General features: G+C 55.4%; 1 protein-coding gene and 1 long non-coding RNA gene across 2 annotated transcripts; one reads left to right on the top strand and one right to left on the bottom strand.

Moving 5' to 3' along the window:
* The first annotated feature begins 13,636 nt into the window (after positions 1–13,636).
* TMEM17 (transmembrane protein 17) lies at positions 13,637–23,978 on the top strand. Its single transcript, XM_064146292.1, has 4 exons — positions 13,637–13,785; positions 20,097–20,200; positions 21,536–21,649; positions 23,341–23,978. Exons 1-4 carry the CDS (start codon positions 13,683–13,685, stop codon positions 23,665–23,667), a joined length of 648 nt encoding a protein of 215 aa, XP_064002362.1. The 5' UTR covers positions 13,637–13,682; the 3' UTR covers positions 23,668–23,978.
* LOC135176871 (uncharacterized) lies at positions 16,698–23,345 on the bottom strand. The gene is made up of 4 exons (XR_010302859.1): positions 23,253–23,345; positions 18,941–19,096; positions 18,457–18,526; positions 16,698–17,767 (listed from the first exon to the last, which is right to left on the bottom strand). It is a non-coding gene; the product is annotated as an uncharacterized LOC135176871 (long non-coding RNA).
* Positions 23,979–26,969: the final 2,991 nt, after the last annotated feature.

Here is a 26,969-nt window from a genome sequence, read left to right as displayed (position 1 = left end):
GAATGAAGTTCAACAGGGGCAAGTGTAGAATCATGCACCTGGGAAAGAACAACCCCAGGGATCAGTATAGGTTGGGTACTGAGCTGCTAGAGAGCAATGAAGGGGGCAAGGATTTGGGAGTCTTGATGGATGGAAGGATGGCCATGAGCCAGCAGTGTGCTCTGGTGGCCAGGAGGGTCAGTGCTATTCTGGGGTGCATTCGAAGGACTGTGGTTAGTAGGTCGAGGGAAGTTCTCCTGCCCTTCTGCTCTGCCCTGCTGAGGCCTCATCTGGAGTATTGTGTCCAGTTCTGGGCCCTCCAGCTCAAGAAGGACAAGAGCTGCTCGAGAGAGTCCAGCGCAGAGCCACATAGATGATTAAGGAAGTTGAACATCTTCCTTATGAGCAGAGGCTGAGGGAGCTGGGGCTTGGAGCTTGGAGAGAAGGAGACTAAGGGGTGACCTCATTCATGTTTATAAAGATGTAAAGGTGAGTGCCATAAGACTGGAGCCAGGCTCTGCAGGGTGATGCCCAGTGCCAGGACAAGAGGCAATGGGAGGAAGTTGAGGCAGAGGAGGATCCATGTGAACCTGAGGAAGAATTTTTCCCTGTGAGGGTGACAGAACTCTGGAAGAGGCTGCTCGGGGGGGCTGTGGAGTCTCCCTCTCTGGAGACATTCAGGACCTGCCTGGATGTGTTCCAGTGTGACTCTGTGACCCACCCCAGCGATGCTGCCGTCCCTGTCCGGGGGCTTGCTGCCGATCCCAAAGTGGCAGGCAATGCTCCGTGGCGCTGCCGCCGGAGGCCTGCAGCTTTACCTTCCTGATAACTCGATGCTAATACCCCATTAATTATTCCTGCCTTACAATGCTGCTGAATGTCGATAAAGGGCTGAACTGCTGCTTGAAATGCTGATCCTGCCAGGCCTGTGGCAGGCACCAAGATGTGATTTCCCAGTCGCAGGGGAAGAGAGGGAATACATTACTGCTGCTGATGAGAGGGCTTCAGAAGAAACATATTCCAGTCACATCTTGTGGAGCCCCTGCCTGAATCTCTCTTGCTTTCTGCAGCCAGTGCCTTTGCACCAGGTCATAAAAGCAAAATCTTTTTATTTCCCAGTTTTATGCTGCTTGTTGATGTGGAGAGGGTTCAGCACAGTGTGAAGAGCTCCCCAGAAGGAGGAAGCTGTATCTCCATGGAGCAGTGGGCACATCCTCTGCCTGCAAGTAAAGCTTGTGGAGCAAAGCTTGTGGAGAGAAGGGTCCCAGCAGACCTTACCGTGGCCTTCCAGTGTCTGAAGTGGGCTGAAGTGATCAGGTACTCCCAGAAAGTGAATTGCAGCAGGAGGCTGCTGCACTGAAATAGCCTCAGCAGAGAAGGGCCACGAGGATGAGCAGAGGGCTGGAGCTGCTCTGCTATGGGCACAGGATGAGAGAGTTGGGGCTGTTCAGTCTGGAGAGGAGAAGGCTCCCAATAGACCTTATTCTGGCCTGCCAGGATCTGAAGGGAGCTACAAGAAATCTGGGGAGGGACTTTTTATGCTGTCAGGTAGTGATAGGACTGGGGGAAATAGATCCAATCTAGAGGAGGGGAGATTGAGATTAGACATTAGGAAGAAGTTCTTGACCATGAGGGTGGTGAGAGACTGGCACAAGTTGCCCAGAGAGATGGTGGAAGCCTCATCTTTGGAGGTGTCCAGGTTGGATGTGGCTCCAGGCAACCTGATCTAGTGTGAGGTGTCCCTGCCCATGGCAGGGTGTTTGGAGCTGGATGATCCTTGAGGTCCTTTCCAGCCCTGACAGTTCTGTGATTCTAAACACGGAGAGGCTGCTTCTCACTGGCTTCAGCTTCCCTGCAGCTCTGCATCTGAGCTCTGGGACTCCAAGCCCTGTTTTTCTGCATACCCACTGCTCGTCCCACGTGTCCCTGGTGTAACACTGCCCTGTTCACGGTGTGAGGAAGTGTGGGGCAAAGCTGCAGGCTGCCAGGAGTGGGCAATCACAGTACTGCATTTCTCAGCCAGCACTCAGTCTCCCGGGGAGTCAGGTGAAGTGCTGGCACGGGAAGGGTTTGGGACACAATGGACAAAAGCAGCTGGGAAAATCTCAGCTGGTTCCTAGGGAGAAAACTCCGTGGTCAGCTCAGGGACTGCGTCTTTCAGCACCTACAGATGCTCTGAGGAACACCCATGAGAGGTGCACGGTCCCCTCAGCTGTGCTCAGCTGCTTCCTCCAAGGGAAGGACTTAAAGGAGGAGGAGAGCAGCTCTAACTTCTAACTTCTGTCTCCACCCCGCTCCAAAGCCTGGATGTGCCAGAGGGAGGGATGAGCAAGAGAGCTTTAGGCTGGGTATTAGAAGAACCTTTTCCACTGGCAGGGCTCTCAAACACTAGGGTAGGGCTGCTCCTTTATCTGCAGAGCCAAGGAAAAGGATCCTGGCAGAGGGGCCTGGCTGAGCAGGCTTGCAGTCTAGTGAGCTGCTCAAGTGTGCCAAGGCTGCTACCTGACACTGACAGCAGCAGGAGTGAAGCACCCAGACTGGAAAACCCCTGGAGCTACTCAAGTGTCATTTGTGACAGCATGGAGCATGTGACAGAGTGCCTGGGGCCAGGATCCCACTGAATTTGTGTGGAACTGGGACAGCTGGATCCAGGAAGGATCCCTGCATCAGTGAGCACTTGCTGCACTGCCGAACTGGAGCGTATCTTCTGCAGCCTGGTTGCTCCCTTTGGGCTGGCCTCTCTTCTCTCCTACCTGTCCTGACTGCTCCCAACCTGAGGTACAAAGAACAAGGATCAAGGAGCATGCACATAGAAGCAACAAACCTTTGCTTGGCAAGATAAGCCCCAAAGGGCAGGTCCTACACCACCAGTCACAAAGCTGCCATAAGCAGCCTGCTTGGAAGCAGGTGAAGGAGCAAGAGTTACTCGGGACAGGAGACAGCTCTGACACCATCCTAGCAGCCTGAAGCTGTGGTGAGGGCATCTCCTGTAACCTCCTTGCTACCTGTAAGGCTTTAACTGTGTCAAGCATGTCTTGAGTGAACACCACAGCTGCCTTTAAAACAGAGAAAAGCTTTTCCTGCAAGTAAATCAGTGCCAACAATCTGCTGCTTCTTAGGGGTTAGGAGCAATCTTTTCCCAGCAAGGTTTTTCAGGCACTGGCCCATGCTGCCCAGGGATGTGGTGGAATCCCCATCCCTGGAGAGGTTTCAAAGCCACATGGATGTGGTGCTGAGGGATGTGGCTCAGTAGCAGTGGCTCAGCAGCAGTAGTGGGACTGGGAGCTCCAGGTTACCAGTTGGACTCGAGGATTCCAGAGGTCTCCTCCAACCTCAACAGTTCCACGGTTCTCATTCCAGTGAAGTCTAGATTGGCATTTTCCACACACTGGCTCTTTCTGGGGCCTGCCAAGAAGTCTGGCTGCAGTAGAGAGGCTGCTATCTGAGAAGGTGTCCTGGCTGCAGAGCTGGAAGCAGAGGTGGCTGAACCAGCACTGGGGAATGCTCAGATGGCACTTAGGCATCACCATTGGGACTGCAGGCTTCTGAGCCTGAAGTGGCATCAGGCAGGCCACCCTTTAGCACAGCAGATGTGCACAGGCACACAGCTGCCTTATAGAACCAGAGTGGTTTGGATTGGAAGGGACTTCCAAAGCTCATCCAGCCCAATCCCCTGCACTCAGCCGGGACACCCTCCACTAGAGCAGCCTGCCCACAGCCCTCTCCAGCCTCACCTTCAGTATCTCCAGCCATGGGCCCCAACCACCTCCCTGGGCAACCTGTTGCAGTGTTGCAGCAGCCTCCTGCTGCAGAACTTGTTCCTCACAGCCAATCTCCATCTGCTCTGCTCTACTTTGCAGCCATTGTCCTTGTCCCATCCCTGAAGGCCTTTGGCAACAGTCTCTCTGCAGCCTTCTGGTAGACCCTGCAGGTCCTGGCAGGGCTGCTCTTAGGTCTGCCTAGAGCATTCTCTTCTCTAGGCTGAACACCCCCAGCTCCCTTAGCCTGTGCCCATAGCAGAGCTGCTCCAACACCCTGATCACTTTTGTGGCCCCACTCCATCAGGTCCATGTCCTTCCTGTGCTGAGGGCTCCAGAGCTGGCCCCAGCCCTGCAGGTGAGGTCTCAGCAGAGCAGAGGGGCAGGATCCCCTCTCTCCCTCTCTGGCCACGCTGCTTTGGATGCAGCCCAGGCTGCCCTTGGCCTTCTGTGCTGCCAGTGCCCATTGCTGCCTCCTGCCCAGCTTCTCCTCCACCAGCATCCTCAGGCCCTTCTCTGCAGGACTGCTCTCAATGTCATCATCCCCAGCCTGCATTGCTGTTGAAGGTTGCCCTGAACCAGGTGCAGGACCTTGCCCTTGGTCTTATTGAACCTCCTGGGGTTCTCCTCAGCCCAGCTCTGCAGTCTGTCCAGGCCCCTCTGGATGTCCCCATCCCATCCTTCAGCCTTATCACCCACTCCACTCAGCCTGGTGCCATCTGCAGCTGTAGGAAGGGACCATCAAGTCCAACATCCTGCCCGAGCAGGACCATACAATCTAGCTCAGGTCACACAGGAACACATCCACACAAAGAAGGAGATTCCACAACCTCTCTGGAGAGCCTGTTCCAATGCTCTGTGACCCTTACAGTGAAGAAGTTCCCCCTTGTGTTGAGGTGGAACCTCCTGTGCTGCAGCTTATATCCGTTGCTCCTTGTCCTATGCCAGGGAGCAAGTGAGCAGAGCCTGTCCCTCACCCCGACCCTCAGCTCTCAGATATTTATAAATATTTATTAAATCCTCTCCCAGTCTTCTCTTCTCCAGACTAAGCAGCCCCAGGACCCTCGGCCTCTCCTCATCAGGCAGTGCTCCAGTCCGCCAATCACCCTCGTAGCCCTCCCTTGGTCTCTCTCCCTGTCCCTCTTCAACTGGGAAGCCCAAAACTGAACATAGAACTGAAGATGAGGTCTCACCAGGGCAGAGTAGAGGGGGAGGAGAACCTTGATCTGCTGGACTGCTCTTCTTAATGCCTTCCAGGACCTCACTGGCCCTCTTGGCCACAAGGGCACATTGCTGTGCCATGGATGTTATCCCTCAGCACTCCCAGGTCCCTCTCCACAGGGCTGCCCTCCAGCAGATCACCTCCCAGCCGATACTGCTGCAGTTGGTCCCTCTAGCACTGCACTTGCTGCTTTCACGGTGCCTCTCCTTCCCCTCTGCTCCTCGGAGGCTGGGAGTTGGTGACACAAACCCAGCACACCCCACACGGTCTTATAGCCTCAGGTCCAGCTGGGGCTGCCTGCACCACAAGCCGGACGTGGCAGTGTGCTGCAGAACAGATGAGATTCCTCCCTCCTCCCCTCCTTTCTCCCCTCTCTCCTTTAACATGCATTTCGCATTCGATCAGCAGCCAAGGGGAGGAGGCTCCGCTGGTGCCCAGGAGGTCTTCTCCTCTCCGTGCAGCGCTGGCTGGTGCTGAGGGCAGAGGCTTGCAGCGTGTAATTGATTTGATGTGCGCCACGTTTCCCTGGGCTGAGCACCGCTCCCCGCACTCCCTGCGCTCCAGCGACTCCAGCCTAAGCTCCTTGTTAAAGCCTGTTGGGAGTCCACCGAAGACGCTGAGTAGTTGTGACGTGGAGATAAATGCTCTTATCTTCAGCTTCCAAGGCTGCTGCTGCTTGCAGTAAGCACTCCTGACAGCTTTTGCAGCTGAACTGCTCTCCAGAAGAGGAGGGACAACTCTTTCAACACACCTTACTGCAGCCAAACTGCTCTCCTGGGACAGCTCTGCTGGCAGCCTGGCACCAACTCAGATGGCTTCCATGGGGACACAGAGCTGCGAGTCACAGGGAATAAATTAAAGCCCCCAGGCAGGCAGTGCACTTAAGCACCTGAATAAAGCTGCAGCTTAAGCTGATCGGTTGCTTTGTAGGCTTAGTATGTCCCAGATGAGCCTGCATCTCCAGAACCTCAGCTCCGGAGTGCAATACACCAGGCACAACTACTACAGTCCAAACAGGGATGAGGAGCTTTAGGATTTCACAGCCAGGCAAATGCTCAAACATCAAGAAGCATCTTTTAGGAGCCCAGTGATGACAGAACTGTCAGGGTGGGAAGGGACCTCAAGGATCATCCAGCTCCAACCACCCTTGTCATGGGCAGGGACACCTCACACTAGATCAGGTTGCCCAGAGCCACATCCAGACTGGCCTTAAACACCTCCAGGGATGAGGCTTCCACCACTTCTCTGAGCAACCTGTGCCAGTGTCTCACCATCCTCATGGTCAAGAACTTCCTGACATCCAATTTGAACCTACCCACTCATGGTTTTGCTCCATTCCCCCAGTCCTAATGACCACCTTTCCCTCTCTCTTCTTACAAGTTACATGACCAGAGAGAAAAGTTCAGCAGCTTTCTCGTGCAGCAAAGTTCTAAGCCACTGCTTTGTCTCATGTGTTTCAAAGTCCACACTGCTCAGATTTTATGAGTCAGACCTCCAACACCTAACATCCACCAGAACATTCCCCTGGGGCTTCAGAGAGAGAGAACAAATTCCATCCAAAGGCAAAAAGCAAGCCACTGGTTTTGGTTCTTGGCCTCTCACCATGAAGCTGAGGAAGTCCCAGGAACAGAGGAAGTGTCCTTTGAAAGTGACTTGGCAATGCTGCTGCAGGCACACAGCTGTGGGGTGGAGCTCTGCAAATCCAGCCCTGGACAAACAAGCAGACTGAAGAGAGCAGGGCTGCTGGAGCTGCCCATGGGCTGCTCTGCTGGCATCTGCTCTGAATTATGTGTGTGTGCTAGAGTGCTCCCCACTGTTAGCACTCACAAGGAGCAAGCTGGAGCAGAACTGTGCTGTTGCACACAGTCACAAAAATGGTCTGGGTTGGCAAAGCCTTTCAGGCTCATCCAGCCCAACCATTCTCTGCCAAGGCTAGGGCTAAGCCATGGCCTTCAGCACCACAGCTCTGCCTCTTTCAAACGCCTCCAGCCATGGGCATTCAACCACCTTCCTGAGCAGCCTCTGACAGCCTTTGAGAACCTTTTCAGCCAAGAAGGTTCTTCTCATCTCCAACCTAACCCTCCCTCGGGGCAACTTGAGGCTGTTTTCTCCTGATTCAGGCCAGGCTGCTGGTGGTCTTCTTGGCCAGCTGGGCACTCCCGGGCTCATCTTTAGCCAGCTGTCAACCAGCACTGCCAAGTCTACTCTTCCCCTGGCCTGGAGTGTTTCACAGAATCACACAGCATCACAGAGTATCAGGGGCTGGGAGGGACCTCCAAAGCTCATCTAGTCCAACCCCTCTGCCAGAGCAGGGTCACCTACAGCAGATCACACAGGAGCACATCTAGGTGGGGTTTGAGTATCTCCAGAGAGGAGTCCCTCTGCAGCCTTCTTGTAGCCCCTTTGGGTCATGGCAGGCTGCTCTTAGGTCTGCCTGGAGCCTTCTCTTCACCAGGCTGCACACCCCCAGCTCCCTCAGCCTGTGCCCACAGCAGAGCTGCTCTGAACCTTCCTCTGGACCCTCTCCATCAGGTCCATGTCCTTCCTGTGCTGAGGGCCCCAGAGCTGGCCCCAGCCCTGCAGGTGAGCTCTGAGCAGAGCAGAGGGGCAGGATCCTCTCTCTCCATCTCTGGCCATGCTGCTTTGGATGCAGCCCAGGCTGCCCTTGGCCTTCTGTGCTGCCAGTGCCCATTGCTGCCTCCTGCCCAGCTTCTTCCCCACCAGCATCTCCAAGTCCTGTTCCTCAGGGCTGCTTTCTTATCCATCTTCCCCAGCCTGGATTCACAGTGAGGATTGTTCCAGCCCGGGATCCTTTCAAGCACACTCTGAGTCCTGGTGCCCCCTCTCAGCGGTTAGGAGTCAAAATCTGTCCCTTTACTCTGAAGGCAGTAGCAGACAGCAGGGCTGCCCTCTGCTTGCCTCCCAGCACTTGGGAGGTGTTTTACAGCACTGCTGCTCAAGTCCCAGAGGAGGCTGCTCCCAACCATTCAGACCTGTGACCATCCCAGGAGCCTGGCAGGAGGAGCCTTGCACTGCTCTTGTGCTCTCCTGCAGGCACTGGTGCTTGGCCACTGTGGGCACAGAGAGCTGGGCCAGAAGGAGCTGCTCTGTGGCACAGCACTCAGGTTCTTGTACTGCAGTCTCTGTCCAGCATGAGGAAGCTTCTGGCAGCTGGGTGAGGCCTAAGCCATGGAATCAGTCAGGTGGGAAAGAAGCCTTGAGAGCATCAGGTGCAATGTAACCCTGCTCTGCCAAGCATCTGAACCACCTCTGAACCCTTCCAGGGTTGGGCACTCCAGCAGCTCCCTGGGCATCCTGTGCCAGAGCCTGAGAACCCTTGCTGGGAAGAGATTGCTTCTAATATCTGACCTGAACCTCCCCTGGGGCAATCTAAAGCTGTTTCATGTACTCCTGTTACCTGTTGCATGTGAGAAGAGACCAAACCCACCTGGTTCCAACCTCCTCTGAGGGAGTTGCAGAGGGTGATGAGGTCCAAATTTTGCCCTGGGGCCTTTGATGCCTTTCCTGGGTGCAAAAGGGCAGAATGTTTCCCAAAGCAGTTGGCAGCAACAGGCATGGCAGTGCCCAGCTGCGTGCAGGCTCAGGGTTGAAGAGCAGCAGCTTGGTTTGCCAAGGGCTTCCAGCGTGGCCTCCTTATCAGTTAGAGATAAAAATAGATTGGGCATGGTCCTGCCATCAGGCTGCAGGGACATCAGACAGGACAACCTCTGGCAGGAGCACCCTAGGTACAGCCAGGGTCACTCTGGTCCTGCCAGGATGGTTAGGGACTGCAGCATCTCTCTGACAAGGAGAGGCCAAGAGCCTTGGGGCTGTTCAGCCTGGAGAAGAGAAGGCTGAGAGGGGACCTGATCAGTGTCTGTGAATATCTGAGGGGTGGGGGGCAAGAAGAAGGTGCCAGGCTCTGTTTGGTAGTGATAGGACAAGGGGCAGTGGACACAAACTAGAACCCAGGAGGTTACACCTCAGCATGAGGAGAAACTTCAGTGTGAGCCTGGAGCAGGCTGCCCAGAGAGGTTGTGGAGTCTCCTTTTCTGGAGCCTTTCCAACCCCACCTGGATGTGCTAGCCCTGCCCAGCAGGGCAGACAGCGGCAGAAAGCTCTCTGCACCCCTGGCAGCTGCTGCTGCCTTCAGTGATTCTCAGTGCCAAGCAGCCTGGAATCTGAGTGAACAGAGGAGCCTCCAGATGGAGCCAGTGGAGAGGGAATCACCCTGGGAGCCTTGGCTCACAGCCCCAGCCTCCCAGCCTGGAGAATGTAAGTAGGTGACCAGGAGAAAACAGACAAATCTTCTGGTTGTGCAGTCATAAAGCCAGGGGCCCAGGGAACTCCAGGAGAGGGGAAGGATCAGCTGGCCCTCATTCCCGAGGTGGACAGGATATGGCTGCACCAAAGGAGGCTTCTCCTTTGCAATGAGAATGAGCTCCAGGCACAGGCTGTGTTAGACATTGGATGCTAGCCCTGCTGAGGACCCAATCTACCATTCCCAAGCAGGAATAGCCATCAAGGGACCCTTTCTGCAGTTCCCAAACAGGAATAGCCCTCAAGGGACCCTCTCTGCAGTTCCCAAGCAGGAACAGCTCTCGAGGGCCCTTCTCTGCTGTCAAACGTCAGCAGTTGAAGCAGAAGCTCAGCCTGAAGCATGCCAGGCTTGCCCCAGCACGGAGTCTTGACAGGTGGCTCAGGGCAGGCTCCATGTGCCCACCGACTCTGACCCTAGGAGGGTAAGTGCCTTACTCTGCTGCTTGCTCCTGCTGTTCTCTTTCCCCTATAATGATTCTGCAAGGGAGGGAGGGGGAGAGAAGGTTTTTGAGCAGCTACCACACCCTGCAGATCTCTGCTGACCTCCACAGACCCCTGCAAACCCCTTCAGACCCCTACAGAACTCATCAAACACCAGCACACCCCTGCAGTCCCCTTCAGACCCCTACAGAACTCATCAAACACCTGCACATCCCTGCAGTCCCCTTCAGACCCCTACAGAACTCATCAAACACCTGCACACCCCTGCAGACCCCTCCAATCCTCTACAGAACCCTGCAGACCTCATTGCTTTCTACAGCTATCTGAAGGGAGGTTGTAGCCAGGTAGGGTTGGTCTCTTCTCCCAGACAACCAGCAACAGAATGAGGGGACACAGCCTCAAGTTGTGCCAGGGCAGGTATAGACTGGATATTAGGAGGAAACTCTTCCCAGAGAGAGTGACTGGCATTGGAATAGGCTGCCAAGGGAGGTGGTGGAGTCACTGTCCCTGGAGGTGTTCAAGAAAAGACTGGATGAGGCACTTAGTGCCATAGTCTAGTTAATTGGCTAGGGCTGGGTGCTAGGTTGGACTGGATGATCTTGGAGGTCTCTCCCAACCTGGTTGATTCTATGGTTCTATAGTATCTTGAACGTTTAAGAAACAACTAGCAAAAATACACACATTAATTGAACTGGAAGAGAAGGTTCCTGCAGTCAACACACAGCTTCAGTTAATTACTCTGCTTGTCTACTAGATGGACCCAAGAAGCCCCTTTCTGCTTACAGTAGAAGGCAGTTGGTGAATTACAAAAGGCTTAAATGATTTATCACAGTATCACAGTATCATCAGGGTTGGAAGAGACCTCACAGATCATCAAGTCCAACCCTTTACCACAGAGCTCAAGGCCAGACCATGGCACCAAGTGCCACGTCCAATCCTGCCTTGAACAGCCCCAGGGATGGCGACTCCACCACCTCCCCGGGCAGCCCATTCCAGTGCCCAATGACTCTCTCAGTGAAGAACTTTCTCCTCACCTTGAGCCTAAATCTCCCCTGGCACAGCCTGAGGCTGTGTCCTCTCATTCTGGCGCTGGCCACCTGAGAGAAGAGAGCAACCTCCTCCTGGCCACAACCACCCCTCAGGTAGTTGCAGACAGCAATAAGGTCACCCCTGAGCCTCCTCCTCTCCAGGCTAAACAATCCCAGCTTCCTCAGCCTCTCCTCGTAGGGCTGTGCTCAAGGCCTCTCACCAGCCTCGTCACCCTTCTCTGGACACTCTCAAGCATCTCAATGTCCCTCCTAAACTGGGGGGCCCAGAACTGAACACAGTACTCAAGGTGTGGTCTAACCAGTTACTCACAAAATATTAGTGCCCCAATTCCCCAGGACTAACTGCAGCTTCTAACACTACCCAAACACTTGCAGAGGGTTCTGTCAATGTCTTGTGAGCCGCTGAGGCTTCTGATTGTTACAAGACTTCACAGTGAGTTGTTTGAGGACCAGGGAATGCTCTTACACATGGGTACCCCTCTCCAGGTACAGTTTCAGTTCTTATTATAGCTTAAACAATAAAACCAGAACAAGAAAGGTATATTGGAAACCACAATACCTATGGCTCACATGCCATAGCCATAAAGGGAGAAACTCCAATGCTAAATAAGATATGACAAACAATCCCAAGTAGCTCTATAGATTGAAGGACAGGCTGTACTCACCCTATCCCACTGGCCAGCGAAGCTCCTGAGATGCACAGATAGCAGAGCTGTCTGGAAAGGCAAGCATGCCCACCGTGGAGCAAGCAGCACTTGTTCCGCTGGTGAGACTGGCGCCGCTCACACCTCACCTGCCTATGCTCTCGGTTTATATGTGTTCAGAATCCTGTGATGTGCGGCCTGTATGTCCCAGAAGGCCAAACCAAGCACAACCAAGCTCCTCCCTTATTTCACAGTTTGTTATAGAATGCCCTTCCCTACTGCCCAAGTGCACTGCTGGCTTTGGTGGTTGCACGACCACCTAGCAAGGGGAGCCTTCATCATCTTCAGCTCCCTTTGCGGCTGGTTGTCCTCTGCAGAGCCTTTCAGGGTCATTGCTGGCTCCACATACTGTTTAGCCAACACCACATTTTGGCCTCTGATTACAGGGATGGTACTTGCAGGCTCTTGTTTTCCTTAGATTTATCACTTGAGAGCTCACAGACTCTGTTCTTATCTCTGGTAACCTGGCAACTCTTGGCCTGTTTCCCCTAAGTCAGATCAGTCGCATACCAATCCTCCCCTCTTACACAGGGTGCTGGGGAAAAGGAATCAGACGATCTTTGTCCTGGTGCTGGCTCCTCTGGATGATCTGTGTACCTCCAGGGCTTCCTGCCTTGGCAGGAGACTTTCAGGTGTAGACAGGATGTCTTGCAATGTGCAGTCTCAGCACGATGTCACACTGGCTGTGCAGGCTGATCACGTGGAAGCACTCAGAGCTTATTCCTGGTAAACTGGTAAACTCAAAGCAGGGAGTTTGCAGAGAGTTCAGGAGAGCTAACTTATAGCTTAGCAAAGCATAATGCTGCAGAAGGGAGTAAGGCAGTGAGGCATAATACCACCAGAAGCAGAGAGCAATAGTAGCAGGCAACAGCAGGCAAGCAGGCACCAATACAACAGCAGAGCACATTGTGCTACCTGCTCATCTCTTTTTATCAATATGGCCTGAGACTAATGGACCTTTGGACACAAATTAGTCAATCAAAATGGCAAGTAGCTGAGTTTGACCATATTAGGTGAAGCCATAGGCTTGCTTGACCCAAATCTGGGAAAACATAGGCCTTGCACAAGGCAGGCACAAGCCAAGTGTGTGTACCTTGTTTACCACAGGATGCAAGCAGGAGCAAAACAAGTCTGGGCAAGCCAGGGTCCTTAGATTCCATGGCCCCAGGTTCTCTGCCCTATTTCCCGTGCTTGCTTCTCCCCGTAGCAGGAGAAGGGAGAGCAGCAAAACAAGTCTGGGCAAGCCAGGGTCCTTAGATTCCATGGCCCCAGGTTCTCTGCCCTATTTCCCGTGCTTGCTTCTCCCCGTAGCAGGAGAAGGGAGAGCAGCAAAACAAGTCTGGGCAAGCCAGGGTCCTTAGATTCCATGGCCCCAGGTTCTCTGCCCTATTTACCATGCTTGCTTCTCCCCATAGCAGAAGGAGGGAGAGCAGCAAAACAAGTCTGGGCAAGCCAGGCCTACTCTGGCCTATTCAGGCCTACCACGGCAACAACTACCTGAAGGGAAGCTGTAGTCAGGTGGGGTCAGGCTCTGCTCCCAGGTAGCTTGTGACAGGAGAAGAGGGCATGGCCTGAAGCTGTGCCAGGGGAGGGTTAGGTTGGATGTTAGGAAGCACTTCCTGATGGAAAGGGGAATTAGAGACTGGAGTGGGTTGCCCTGGGAGGTGGTGGAGTCGCCGTCCCTGCAGGTGTTCCGGGCAAGCTCGGCTGTGGCGTTCAGTGCTCTGGTCGCTGTGGTGGCGCTGGGTGACCGGCAGGGCTGGGCGCTCCCAGAGCCCCGCTGCAGCCTCAGCGGCGCTGTGTCCCTGTCACTCCGCGCTGGGTGACCGGCAGGGCTGGGCGCTCCCAGAGCCCCGATGCTGTGTCCCTGTCACTCCGCGCTGGGTGACCGGCAGGGCTGGGCGCTCCCAGAGCCCCGCTGCAGCCTCAGCGGCGCTGTGTCTCTGTCACTCCGCGCTGGGTGACCGGCAGGGCTGGGCGCTCCCAGAGCCCCGCTGCAGCCTCAGCGGCGCTGTGTCTCTGTCACTCCGCGCTGGGTGACCGGCAGGGCTGGGCGCTCCCAGAGCCCCGCTGCAGCCTCAGCCACGCCGTGCCTCTGCCACTCCGTCGGCCCAGGGCCGGCCAGCAGCCGGCGGCGCCTCCCCTTGCCCTGCCCGCGCCTGCGCGTCCCCTGTGCGGCCGCAGCCAGGCCGCAGGGCCAGGCGGTAGCATGTCGCTGCCCGAGCCGCTGCGGAGGCGGCTGGGCTCCTTCAGCCGCCGCGTCTTCACCGACAGCAGCGCCGCCGGCCCGCAGCGCCCGCCCGAGCACGCAGGTACAGCGCAGCGGCTCGGCGGGCAGCGGCCGGCAGCGAACATGGCGGCGGCGGCGGCGGGGGAGCGGCCCGGGGGTAACGACGGCGGCGGCTGGCGGCGCTGGGGCCGTGGGGGGTGGCAGCGGCGAGGCGGTCTCGGCGCTCTCCCCGTTCCCCCTCGGGCAGAGCCGTGCCGCCGGCTGGGGCAGCCGCAGCTCCTCACTCCACCGTCGTGGGCAGGCCGGTCCCGGAGCCCCGTTACTCTCCTCCGGATCGAGGGGTCAGGGAGACGAGGGACAGGGAACTGCTGCAGGGAGCCCAGCGGAGGGGCCTGGAACAGCTCTGTGAGGAGCAGGGGCTGAGAGCCTGGGGCTGAGCAGGTGTCCCAGCTCAAGAGTTGCTCCTGCGCAAGGCAGTTCGTCAAGCAGAGGGCAGTGGCTCGGATGAGGAAGGAGAGCAAGGGCAGGGTCCTGTGCCTGCCGCAGGTGACCCTCGGCCCCAGGCCGGCTGAGGGCTGCCCTGCTGGGAAGCAGCTCTGCAGAGAAGGACCTGGGGGTGCCGGCGGGCAGCAAGCCAGCCGTGTGCCCTCATGGCCAAGGAGGCCAAGGGTCTTCTGGGGTGCACCAAGAAAAGGGTAGCCAGAAGGTGGAGGGAGCTTCTCTGCCCGCTCTGCCCTGCTGAGGCCTCACCTGGAGAGCTGGCTCCCGGTCTGGGCTCCTCAGTTCAAGGGGGACAGGGAACTACTGGAGAGCACCCAGGGGAGGCTACAACCTGCTCAGGAGCCTGGAGCAGGAGCCTGGAGCAGCTCTGTGAGGAGCAGAGGCTGAGAGCCTGGCAAAGAGCAGCCCCAAAGGGCATCTGAGCGATGCTCAGCAAGGGCCAAAAGTGGGGGGCAAGAGGCTGGAACTGGGCTCTTTTTGGTGGTGCCCAGGGACAGCATGGGGGGCAATGGGTACACACTGGTACCCAGCTGAACTTGAGGAGGGTGACAGAGCCCTGGAGCAGGCTGCCCAGAAAGGCTGTGGAATCTCCATCTCTGGAGCCTTTCCAATCTGGCTCGGATGTGTCCCTGTGCCACCTGCTCTGGGTGACCCTGCCCTGGCAGGGGGGGTTGGGTTAGCTGATCCCCTTCCCAGGTCCCTTCCCAGCCCTGCGCTTTCTGTGGCTCAGAGCTCACAATTGGTTTTCCCAATCCTGCAGTGACAGGCACCAAATTTTCCTGCAGCACTTCATTGTGTTGCAGAGCTCTCTGCCAGAGCAGGCAGTGAAGTTAACAACAACAAACCCCCAAGTTCCTGGAAGGTCTTTTTGTGGCTTGCCCAGCCTGCTCTGGAAGCACACTGCCCAGAGAGGTTGTGGAGCCTGCTTCTCTGGAGAGATTCCAAGCCCACCTGGATGTGTTCCTGTGCAGCCTGTGCTAGGTGACCCTGCTCCAGTCAGGAGGGTTGGACTGGATGATCTCTGGAACTCTATTCCAACACCACCGTGCTGTGATTGTGTGAGAGGGTCTCAGAGTAAGCCTGGTGACACAGGTGCCGGCAGCACAGGGGTGCAGAGCTGAGCTGGATGAGGTCAGCGTCGCTGTCAGCCGTGCAGCATGTCTGGAGGATGTCTGCAGGACAGCTACAGCAGCTGCTCTGTCACCTTGCACCTCACCTACTGCTAGCCTGGCATGGGCTTCCTTAAGTCATTGGGGTCTTTAACAGCTGGTATGGAGTCCACTCTGCACCTGCCTTTTCGGCTTGGTGCTTGGGTACCCATAAACTACCGCAGATCAAAATCCACTGCTACTCACGTGTCAGGATCTCTGCCTGTGCCCAGGTGAAAACTAAAAGTCACTTATGGAGAGAACTCAGAGCAGAGAACCCTGTTTGATGTTTTCCAGCCAAGTAAGCCTTCACGGTTAGGACATCAAATGCTCAAAGCACGAAGAGGTGTACTCAGCTTAGAGCTGGGCCTCAAGCTTGCAGTGTGCCATGCTGCCAGTGTTGCCAAGCTCGTTGCAGTGACAGATGTTCATGGTCTTGCAGGGCAGCCTGCCCCCTTTTCATGCCTTCAGCACAGTCTGCAGGGAAAGGCTGCTTCCATTTCAGCTGAGCAATCCACGGCAGGCCTGTGTCACTCAGCAAAGGTCACTCTTCTTCCAAGGCAGGAGTACTTTGTCTCGGTGTAGCTATGCTGCTGATGCTTACTGATCATTCATCAAGCAACACAGAAATACTTAACTACTGGAACAGTTTCTGTCAGGTATTCTTGTCCTGATGCTGTCTGCTTGGGCCCCTCCTTAGTTCAGCCAAGGGCTGCTGAGGGCACTGCTGTCAAGCCTGTCCTACAGGGACAGACCAAAGCATGGCTCTCACATTTTCCTTCACTCTTTTGTCACTTCCCTGCACCAGTTTTGGTCTCCACATACTCTTTTTTACTCTCAGGGCTGGGTGATAGGTTGGACTGGATGATCTTGGAGGTCTCTTCCATCCTGGTTGATTCTATGATTCTTTGAGTAACTGGTTCTGCAGCAGGAGGCTGCTGGAATACTGCAGCAGGTTGCCCAGGGAGGTGGTTGGGGCCCATGCCTGGAGATACTGAAGGTGTGGCTGGAGGGGGCTGTGTGGGCAGACTGCTTTAGTGGAGGATGTCCCTGCTGAGTGCAGGGGAGTTGGACTGGATGAGCTTTGGAGCTCCCTTCCAACCCAAAGCCATTCTATGATTCTGTTTTCAGTAATTTCCCATTCTGAAAGCTGCCAGAAGAAATACTCAACCCACTGCAACCAATCATCACATTAGCCTCTTGGAGACCAGGATTTCAAACGCTGTTCTCCACAGCTGCACCTCACTGAGCTGCTCTAGTATCAGACTGACCATCACACTACTGCCTGGCTTTTCACAGGCTGCTCTGGGCCCAACCCCCTGCACTCAGCAGGGACATCCTCCACTAGAGCAGCCTACCCACAGCCCTCTCCAGCCTCACCTTCAGTATCTCCAGCCATGGGCCCCAAACACCTCCCTGGGCAACCTGTTGGAGTGCTCCAGCAGCCTCCTGCTGCAGAACTTGTTCCTCACAGCCAATCTCAATCTGCTCTGCTCTACTTTGCAGCCTTTGCCCTCGTCCTGTCCCTGCAGGCCTTTGGCAGCAGTCCCTCTGCAGCCTTCTTGTAGCCCCTTTGGGTCCTGGCAGGCTGCTCATAGGTCTGCCTGGAGCCTTCTCTTCACCAGGCTGCACACCCCCAGCTCCCTCAGCCTGTGCCCACAGCAGAGCTGCTCTGAACCTTCCTCTGGACCCTCTCCATCAGGTCCATGTCCTTCCTGTGCTGAGGGCCCCAGAGCTGGCCCCAGCCCTGCAGGTGAGGTCTCAGCAGAGCAGAGGGGCAGGATCCCCTCTCTCCCTCTCTGGCCACGCTGCTTTGGATGCAGCCCAGGCTGCCCTCGGCCTTCTGTGCTGCCAGTGCCCATTGCTGCCTCCTGCCCAGCTTCTCCCCCACCAGCACACCCAAGTCTTGTTCCTCAGGGCTGCTTTCTATTCCCTTCTCCCCTAGACTGGGATCGTAGTGAGGATTATTCTATCCCAGATGCAGGACCCTGAACCTGTTCTTGTTGAACCTCATGAGGTTCACCATGCCAGAAAATAGGCTTCATTTCAAGGCAGGGATAGAAAGATGGCATTAGAATGAGCTTACACTGCTAACCCTTCATCTGCAGCAGAGTTTTCAAACTGGAGCAGGAGCTGAAGCTCCCAGGCTATGTCAAGGGAGCCTTTGGGATACCTGAAATATTGGCATCATGACTGGAATCCCAGCACTTGGCTTCTCTGGTTTTATGGCCATCAGATGCTGGATTTGCATCCAACACATCATCAAGGCAGTCAGTGGCAATTAGATGGTCATACTTTCTTGAAGGATAAAGCAGTGGGTGAGGGTTGGGTCTGGGTGCCCTGCAGAGTCTTCCTGCCATCCATGAGGCCAGCTGGGACAACGTTAGGCAGAGAGTGGGACTGCTTTTGGAGTGCCTAGAGGGGTACAAAAGTATGAATGCTTGAAACTTGGATGATTAAAACAAGTATTTATATTGCCTGTCTTGCACCTTCTGTTTCAGTACAAGTCTCTGCCTTCCACACCCTTCCTACCCTTAAGGTCTGTCCCAGTTCTGTTCCCAAATCCTCTCCCCTCCCACCTAGTCTAGTAGCTACCATGAGTACTTCTGCAGCTGGCATAAAAGACTTCTGGAACAGACTGTACCAGGCTACCTGTGGCTGGACTGGGGACAGGATGCCAGGCTGGGATGGAACAAAGGTATGAGAGTGGTTTGAACCCCTGTTAGAGGGGAGATCTGGTGGTGCTGGAAGGTGTCCAGAGAAGGGTCACAAGGATGAGCAGAGAGCTGCAGCTGCTCTGCTGTGGGGACAGGCTAAGAGAGTTGGGGCTGTTCAGTCTGGAGAGGCTCCCAACAGACCTTATTGTGGCCTTCCAGGGTCTGAAGTGGGCCACAAGAAATCTGGGGAGGGACTTTTTAGGCTGTCAGGTAGCGATAGGACTGGGGGGAATGGATGCAAGCTAGAGGAGAGCAGATTCAGGTTAGACACTAGGAAGAAGTTCTTGACCATGAGGGTGGTGAGAGACTGGCACAGGTTGCCCAGGGAGGTGGTGGAAGGCCAGGCTGCATGTGGCTCTGGGCAACCTGATCTAGTGGGAAGTGTACCTGTCCACGGCAGGGGGGTTGGAGCTGGATGATCCTTGAGGTCCCTTCCAGCCCTGACAATCCTGTGATCCTGAAAGTACAAAAGGAGAAGGCAGTGTCAGCAGAGGCTGGAAGTGAGGCAGTGTGACTGTTGAGACTGATTTTCAAGGCTCACCACTGACAGGCCAGGGGCACAGCAGCTGAATGCAACCCAGAGGTCACAGTGAAGCTGTTCCTGTGCCCACTTCATTTGGGGGAAACATGAGAGAGGAGGCTGGTGGGGGCTGAAGTAAAGGGGAGTGCACAGAACTCAGCCTTCTGCATTCCTCTGCATCCCAGCAATACATTTTATTCTCCCCAGGCTTTAAAGGGGAAGCTTTCAGTCTGCCACAGATTTGAAACGGTCCAATTGGAAATGGATTTGATGCAAACAGGAAAGGTCACTTTCTTCAAAAGTGCTCAGGAAAAGCTCAGCACAGGTCTGAGACCCTAAGCTACCTCTTACCCTGTGAACCCCCTCCAGAGGGTCTCCAGAGCAGCAAGGCACCCACAGCTCTCCAGCTCCCACAAGCAGAAAGAAGATTTCCAGAGGGCACAACCAGGGTGGTGTTACCTAGGGGAGGGTTCTCTCTATCTGGGTTCCACACTGCAGGGTACAGACCTGGATTGGTAAAGGGAAGGAAAACAAACACAAACTGGTGAGAACTCTCCTTATGTCTCCCTGTGAATGTGGAGCACTGCCAGCAAGTGTGCTGGTGGCACCAGGCTGGGAGCAGCGGTGACACCCCCCCAGGCTGGGCTGCTGTTCAGGGAGACTTAGGCTGCAGTTCTGGGCAGGGAGAAATGGAGTGGAACCCAGCAAGGGCAGAGGGAGAGTGACACCTGGGGAAGAGCATCCTCATGGACTAGTACAGGCTGGGGAATGACCTCCTAGAGAGTAGCTCTGGGGAGAGGGACCTGGGGAGGTCCTGGTGGGCAGAAGGGTGCCCATGAGCCAGCAAGGTGCCTTTGGGGCCAAGAAGGCCAAGGGCATCCTGGGATGGATTAGAAGGACTGTGGTCAGGAGGTCCAGAGAGGTTCTCCTGCCCCTCTGCTCTGCCCTGCTGAGCCCACATCTGGAGTAATGTGTCCAGTTCTGGGGCCCTCAGCTCAAGAAGGACCTCAGGGAATGGCTGGGAAAAGCCCAGAGCCACAAAGCTGCTGCAGACAGTGAACATTTTCCTTAGGAGAAGAGACTGAGGAGCTGGGACTTGGAGAGGAGGAGTCTGAGGGCTGCCCTCACTGCTGTTTATAAAGATGTGCAGGTGAGTGGCAGGAGGCTGGAGCCAGGCTCTGCTGGGTGATGCCCAGTGCCAGGACAAGGGGCACTGCTGCAAGCTGAGGCATAGGAAGTTCCATGGAAACGAGGGAAGATCTCTTTTTCCTGGTGAGGGTGACAGAACTCTGGAACAGGCTGCCCAGGGGGGTTGTGGAGTCTCCCTCCCTGGAGATACTCAAACCTCACCTGTGTCTGTGTTCCTGTGTGATCTGCTGTAGGTGCCCCTGCTCTGGCAAGGGAGTTGGACTGGATGAGCTTTGGAGGTCCCTTCCAGCCCCTAACACTGTGATGCTGTGAAGTGTAGAACAGACCAAGAGTGATGAAGTCTTGTCTCTGTGTACAGGTGAAGAAGTCCTTTCCAGTTTGCCCCTGCAGATGGCTCTCTACTTCAACGTTTATTATTTCCCCTTTTGGTGGCTCAGCACAGTCATCATGCTCTGGCTGAAGGTGAGTCTAGAATCAGAGTCACACAATGGTAAAGGTTGGAAGGGACCTCCAGAGATCATCAAGTCAAAAGCAGGATCACCCATGGCAGTCTGCACAGGAAAGGGATGGTTTGCAAAGCTCATATAGTCCTGACCAAGCACCTCCTGCCACTGAGATAGAGCTTACTGGGGTTAGTTCTTGTGGGCCTAGTGGTGCATGGCATGGACAGGTGCACTCTTTGCTGGATAAAACCAGACTGGAGGTCAGGCCCAAGGAGTTTTGATCAATGGAGTTAAATCCAGCTGATGGCCAGTCCCCAGCTGTGTGCCCCACGGCTTGGTGCTGGAGCCAGGTCTGTTTAATGTCTTCATTAATGATTGGGATGAGGGGATCCAGGGCACCACCAGCAAGTTTGCAGAGGACACAAAACTGAGCAGCAGTGCTGAGCTGCTCACAAGCAGGAAGGCTCTGCAGGGAGATCTGGAGAGGTTGAATCCATGGACATGAGGTTTAACAAGGCCAAGGGCTGGGTCCTGCCCCTGGGGAACAACCACCCCATGAACACTGCAGGCTTGGGACAGAGGGGCTGGAAAGTGCCCAGTGGGAAAGGATTTGGAGGTGGTGGTGCTGAACATGAGCCAGCAGTGTGGCCACATAGCCAAGAAGGCCACCAGCATCCTGGCCTGGATCAAAACCAGTGTCCAGCAGGAGCAGGGCAGTGGTGGTGCTCCTGTACTGGACCCTGGTGAGGCCACAGCTTGAGTGCTGGGTTCAGTTCTGGGCACCACAGCACAGGAAGGACAGTGAGGAGCTGGATGGTGTCCAGAGATGTGCAAAGAGGCTGGAGAAGGGTTTGAAGGGCATCATATGAGGAGAGGTTGGGGGAGATGGGGGTGTTTAGTGTGGAGAAGAGAAGGCTGAGGGGAGACCTTGTTGCTCTCCACAGCTCCCTGAGCAGAGGCTGGGGTTGGTCTCTTCTCCCATGCAGCCAGCAACAGGACGAGAGGAAATGGCCTGAAATTGTGCCAGGGAAGGGTTAGGTTGGACACTAGGAAAAAATTCTTTCCCGAGAGAGTGGTTGGAAGAGGCTGCCCAGGGAGGTGATGGAGTCCCCATCCCTGGAGGTGTTGGAGAAGCTGTAGCTGTGGTGTTTCAGGATGTGGTTTAGTGGCCATGGTAGCGGGTTACAGTTGGACTTAGAGACGTTTGCCAACCTCACTGATTCTATGATGATTAGAATTATTTGGGAATTATTTAAAGTTGGAGATAGAGTATTTGAAGCCCAATTCAAGCCTGTCCACCCCAAGCAGGCTGTTGTGGAGCAGCACAGCAGCAGCTCTCTTCTTTTCTCTCTAGTATCAGGCCTTGTCGGATTACTGCAAGTTCATCCTGGTCACCATCGTGGTCCTGGGCTCTCTGATCGAGGTCATTCGGCTCTACCTGGGGTACATGGGCAATCTGCAGGAGAAGGTAGGTGACCTCCTGGCTGCACTCAGCATCATTGAAATGCTCTCTACCTGTTCATCTCACAGCTTTCATCCCAGGAGGTATTTATTCTTCTTAAGTTACAGTCTGCATCTTCCATCTGCCTGACATCAGCTTCTCCCTTCAATTTCTGTGTTCCAAGACTTTTTTTCCCTCAGCAGAGTGTCCTCTTGCTCCCAAAAACTGTTTGGTCAGCCCTGCAGATGGACTTCAATCCATCTGAAACAGTCAAGCCATTTTTACAGCTGAGCATTAAACTCTTTCAGGTGCAAAGAGAAACCCTGGCATTCAGGTAAAGGTGAAATTGGTTCTCCCTGGCCAACAAACCTCTGTGCTTGTCTGCATGCTTGAGAAGGAAGCAAGTGTGAAAGGTTTAGCTGAGCTAGGAGGACAGCACTAACAGCTAGCAAGGGACAGATCACAGGGGGGCAGGGGTTGAAAGGGACCTCTGGAGAGCTTCCAGTCCAACCCCTGCCAGAGCAGGACCAGAGAATCCAGTGCAGGTCACACAGGAACACATCCAGACAGGGCTGGAAGGGCTCCAGAGAAGGAGACTCCACAACCTCTCTGGGCAGCCTGTGCCAGGGCTCTGGCACCCTTACAGTCAAGAAGCTCTTCCTCATGTTGAGGTGGAGCTTCCTGTGCTGCAGTTTCCATCCACTGCCCCTGGTGCTGTCCCTGTCCCTGCCTTCCTGATCCCCATCCCTCAGCTGTTGATAGACATTGCTCAGGTCCCCTCTCAGCCTTCTCCTCTGCAGACTAAGCAGCCCCAGGGCTCTCAACCTCTCCTCATCAGGCAGTGCTCCAGGCCCTTCAGCATCCTTGCAGCTCTCCCTTGGACTCTCTCAGGCAGATCCCTGTCCCTCTTGAACTGGGGAGCCCAGAACTGGATGCAGTATTCCAGGTGGGGCTTCACCAGGGCAGAGCAGAGGAAGAGAAGAACCTCCCTGGATCTGCTGCCCACACTCTTCTTAATGCCCCCCAGGATGCCCTTGGCCTTCTTGGCCACAAGGGCACATTGCTGCCCATGCAGAACTTGCTGTGCACCAGCACTGCCAGCTCCTTCTGCACAGGACTGCTCCCCAGCAGATCACCTCACAGCCTGACCTGCTGCAGTTTATTCTTCCTTCCCAGGGGCAGGACTCTGCACTCATCCTTGCTGAGCCTCAGTAGGTTCCTTTCTGCTCAGCTCTCAGCCTGCCCAAGTCTCCCTGAGTGGCCACACAACCTTCAGCTTACAAGGGCTTTTAGTGGCAGGAAAAGGGGCAATAGATTGAAGCTTAAGGAGGGCAGATTGAGACTGGAGATTAGGAGGAAACTCTTGCCAGTGAGGGTGGGGAGACACTGGCACAGATTGCCCAGGGAGGCTGTGGCTGCCCCCTCCTTGGAGGTGTTCCAGGCCAGGTTGGATGAGGCCTTGAGCAACCTGGACTGGTGGGAGGTGTCCCTGCCCATGGCAGGGAGTTGGAGCTGGATGGTCTTGGAGGTGCCTTCTAAGCCAACTCATTCCATGAGTCCATGGATACCAGGTCTGGTCAAAACCAGAGTGTGCCAATACAAACCCCCAGGTGTGCCATGTGCTGCTTACCTGCTGCTGCTGACAGATGAAGGAAGTGAGGTTGGGTTTTTCCCTCTCCAGCTGCCACTTTCTAATGGGTGCTGTCTCCCTCTGCTAGGTCCCCGAGCTGGCAGGCTTTTGGCTCCTCAGCCTCCTCCTGCAGCTGCCTCTCATTCTCTTCTTGTTGTTCAATGAAGAGCTGAGGAACCAGCCAGCAGAGCGTGCCATCCATGCCATCTTTGCCCTCTTCCTCACCTTCCAAGTGGTCACCACCTTTGTCACCCTGAAGAGAATGGTGAACAAACTGACGACTCAGTTCCGTCTCATGGAGTTGGACCTGCTGGAGGAGCAGCCTGGGCCTGCTTTCTACAGCCTGGGCAAAGGAAGGAAAGCAGCTGGCATGGCTGGGAGGGCCCCCAGTGCTGGCTGGGCATCGTATGCTTGAGCAGCTGGCAGAGACAGGCCTCCTGCTGCTATCTTTGATTGGGTCCTTCTTGACCTTCCTACTTCACAGATCCTCAGAAGCAGGTCTTGCTGAAGAGCCTACAGCAAACCTCAGGCTCCAGTCTGCAAGGAAGAGTGCAGCCAATTGCAGAAGTGGGTTGGGTGGACTCTGTGACCTGCTGCTGTGCAGAGCTGCTGTAGTGGGGTGTAGGTTGCACAAGGTCATGCAGTGGCTTTCAAACACAGCAGACAACTTTTCATCCACTCTTTGCACAGAATGGGTTCGGTTACAATAAATCCTCTACAGGTGGATGACTGCTGCCAGAGGCCTGCAGGGACAGGATGAGAGCAATGGCTGCAAACTAGAGCAGAGCAGATTGAGATTGGCTGTGAGGAACAAGTTCTGCAGCAGGAGGCTGCTGGAACCCTGCAACAGGTTGCCCAGGGAGGTGTTTGGGGCCCATGGCTGGAGATACTGAAGGTGAGGCTGGAGAGGGCTGTGGGCAGGCCGCTCTAGTGGAGGATGTCCCTGCTGAGTGCAGGGCATTGGGCTGAGCTTTGGAGGCCCCTTCCAGCCCAGACCATTCTGTGATTCCTGGCTGGGTTTGGGGTGCTGGTGATGACTTTTTTGAGGGTGTATGGGCTGGGTGGGTATTTTTAGTTGCAGTCCCTCTGCAGCCTTCTTGTAGCCCCTCTGGGTCCTGACAGGCTGTTCTTAAGTCTGCCTGGAGCCATCTCTTCTGCAGGCTGCACCCCACCAGCTCCCTCAGCCTGTTGAAACAAACCACTCATCTCCTGTTCTTCACACCTAGATGGTTGGAGACAGTGCAGAGTGCTTTGGGCAGTGCTCTCTAAAGGCTTCTGACATTGGCCAGCAAACTAGTAACAGCCACAGAGTCACTGAAGCCTACAGTGGGTTGGCAAAGCTCCTCAAGATCCTTCAGCCCAACCAGTCTCTACCTCTGCCAGGGCTGGGGCTAAGCCGTGGCCCTCAGCACCACAGCTCTGCCTCTTTCAGATGCCTCCAGCCATGGGCAGCCTCTGACAGCCTTTGAGAACCTTTCCAGTCAAGAAGTTTCTTCTCATCTCCAACCTAAGCCTCCCCTGGGACAACTTGAAGCCATTTCCTCTGCTCCTGACACTTGTTCCTAGGCAGCAGAGCCTAACTCCACATGGCTTCAGCCTCCTCTCAGGGAGCCAACCAACAACCCCAGCTCCAAGTCTTAGCTTCCCAACCACACATCCCCAGGTCTGGAGCTCCCCATGGGGTTGTTGTGACCCAAGTACAGGACCTGGCCCTTGGCCTCATTGCACTTCATGCAGTGAGCCTTGACCCATGTCCAGAGCCCACTGCAGAGCCTCCCTACCCTCTAGCAGCTGGACACAACCACCCAGCTTGGTGCCATCTGCAGGCTTACTGAGGATGCCTCAGTGCCCTCACCCAGCTCATAGATAAAGATGTTCCAAAGGACATCCACACAACCCTACTGGAGAGACTCAAGCCCATGAGTGCACAGTCCTATGGCCATTACCACAGCTCAGCCCAACAAAAACTGGAGGAAGAAACCTAAACCTTCAGTGCCCAAACCAGGCCAAGCCACAGCTCAGCTGGGCCGTTAGGAGAGCAGGTCTCACCCACACACCAGTGCCAAGATTTGGATCATCTCCTTTCAGACTTCTCTTCCAGAGCCATCAAAGAAAGGTAACCGGACAGACATTTTGACCTGGGGCACCCCAGGAAGGGAATGCAGTTGGAGCTGAACCATGGAAGTAGAAACATCTTAAACCAAAATGCATCCACAGCTCTATGTCTCCATGAACTGAAAGCTAAACTGGGATTAAATCCACACCTTTAGCAGGAGTTTTCTTTGATTACTTGTTGGAAGCTGACTACAAGAGAGCTGAACCTCATCCTCAGGCTGCCTTTAAGCCTGGCATGGAGGCTGAAATGCTGGCAGTGTGCAGCTGGCACAGCTTTGGTGCCTTTTGTAGGGTTATGTAGGATGAATTCTAGAAAGCCAAAACCAAGCCTGGAGGTGAGGACAAGGTGGCTGTTGGGCCTGACAGATTTTGGGAGGGGGAAAAATCTGCAGTTAACATTCCTGTGGCAGTCAGTATGTGTTTCACACAGCTTAGCAGGTGCCAGGTGAAGAATGCTCCTTTAGTTAGTCACTTCTGGGCTAATTGTTAACAGCTAATCACACCTGAGGTAAGATGCTCTGGGAACAGACCCAGTTCACAGCTGCTGCTTCCTTCCAGGAAACCTCTGTCAGCAGTGGTGGGGCCAGCAGGGAAGCCACTGTTCCCCTGGACCTGCTGCTGGGGAGGCCACATCTGCAGCCCTGGCTTCAGTGCAGCAGACTGGAGGGGGGGAGAAGGCCAAAAGGAAGTGGGAGACCAAGACAGGGTGGGAGGATTCCAAAAGAGGGTAGGAGCCTAAAAAGGAGGGGTGGGAGGTCTAAATGCAGTGGGAAGATGGAAGGGCTTGGGAGGCCAACATTTACCCTTGGTGAATGTCATGGAGTGCCCTCTGCCCAGCCCTGCAGGTCTGACTGGATGGCAGCACAGCCTGAGGGGGTGCCAGGTGCTGCTGACAATTGGGTATCAGCAGCAGCCTGGCTAAGGCTCCAATCCGTGCCCTCATCCAGGCCACTGATGAACACTTCTGCCCTGCAGCAGCCTCAGCATGGCCTTCCCCAGCCCCCTGTAAGCTCACCCTGGGGCACAGGTGTGCAAGCAGCTTCCTTCAGCACTTGTTGGCTGAAGCTGGTCAGCAGGCACAGGGTTAGCAAGAGGAAGCAGAGTCCTGCACCTGGGGAGGAACAAGCCCCTGCAGCAGGACTGCTGCCTGGCACCCAGCCTGCTATCCACCTTCTGCAGAAGGAGCTGGGGGTGTCTGTGGACAGCAGGCTGAGTGCCAGCCAGAAGTGTGCCCGCATGGCCATGAAGGGCAGTGCTGTCCTTGGGGAGCATCAAGAAGAGTGTGGCCAGCAGGTTGAGGAGGGTTCCCCTCTACTGTGCCCTGCTGAGTCCTCACCTGGAGTCTAGTGTCCAGTTCTGGGCTCCCCAGTTCGAGAGAGACAGAGAACTGCTGGAGAGAGTCCAGGGGAGGCTGCAGAGGGGAATCTGCTGAGGGAGGAGCAGCTGGGGGGGGTATCGGCGGGCAGCAGGCTGAGTGCCAGCCGGCAGTGTGCCCTCGTGGCTGCGTGAGGAAGACTGTAGCGAGAGTGTGGGCGAGGAGCCCGGGCAGGACTCGCCGCCTGGTGCTGGTTCCCTGCGGACAGCCTCCCCCCGCTGCAGCCC

Source organism: Pogoniulus pusillus, chromosome 7, assembly GCF_015220805.1.
Source record: "Pogoniulus pusillus isolate bPogPus1 chromosome 7, bPogPus1.pri, whole genome shotgun sequence".
Taxonomy (NCBI): Eukaryota; Metazoa; Chordata; class Aves; order Piciformes; family Lybiidae; genus Pogoniulus; species Pogoniulus pusillus.
The sequence above is the reverse complement of the archived record's forward strand: the minus strand, read 5'-3'. Positions and strand labels throughout refer to the sequence as shown.

Excerpts from the sequence above, each read along its gene's own strand:
- TMEM17 (XM_064146292.1), top strand. The coding sequence starts at position 13,683 with ATGTCGCTGCCCGAGCCGCTGCGGAGGCGGCTGGGCTCCTTCAGCCGC. Across the intron at positions 13,786-20,096 it reads GCGCCCGCCCGAGCACGCAG|GTGAAGAAGTCCTTTCCAGT; the intron begins GTACAGCGCAGC and ends CTCTGTGTACAG. Across the intron at positions 21,650-23,340 it reads TGGGCAATCTGCAGGAGAAG|GTCCCCGAGCTGGCAGGCTT; the intron begins GTAGGTGACCTC and ends TCCCTCTGCTAG.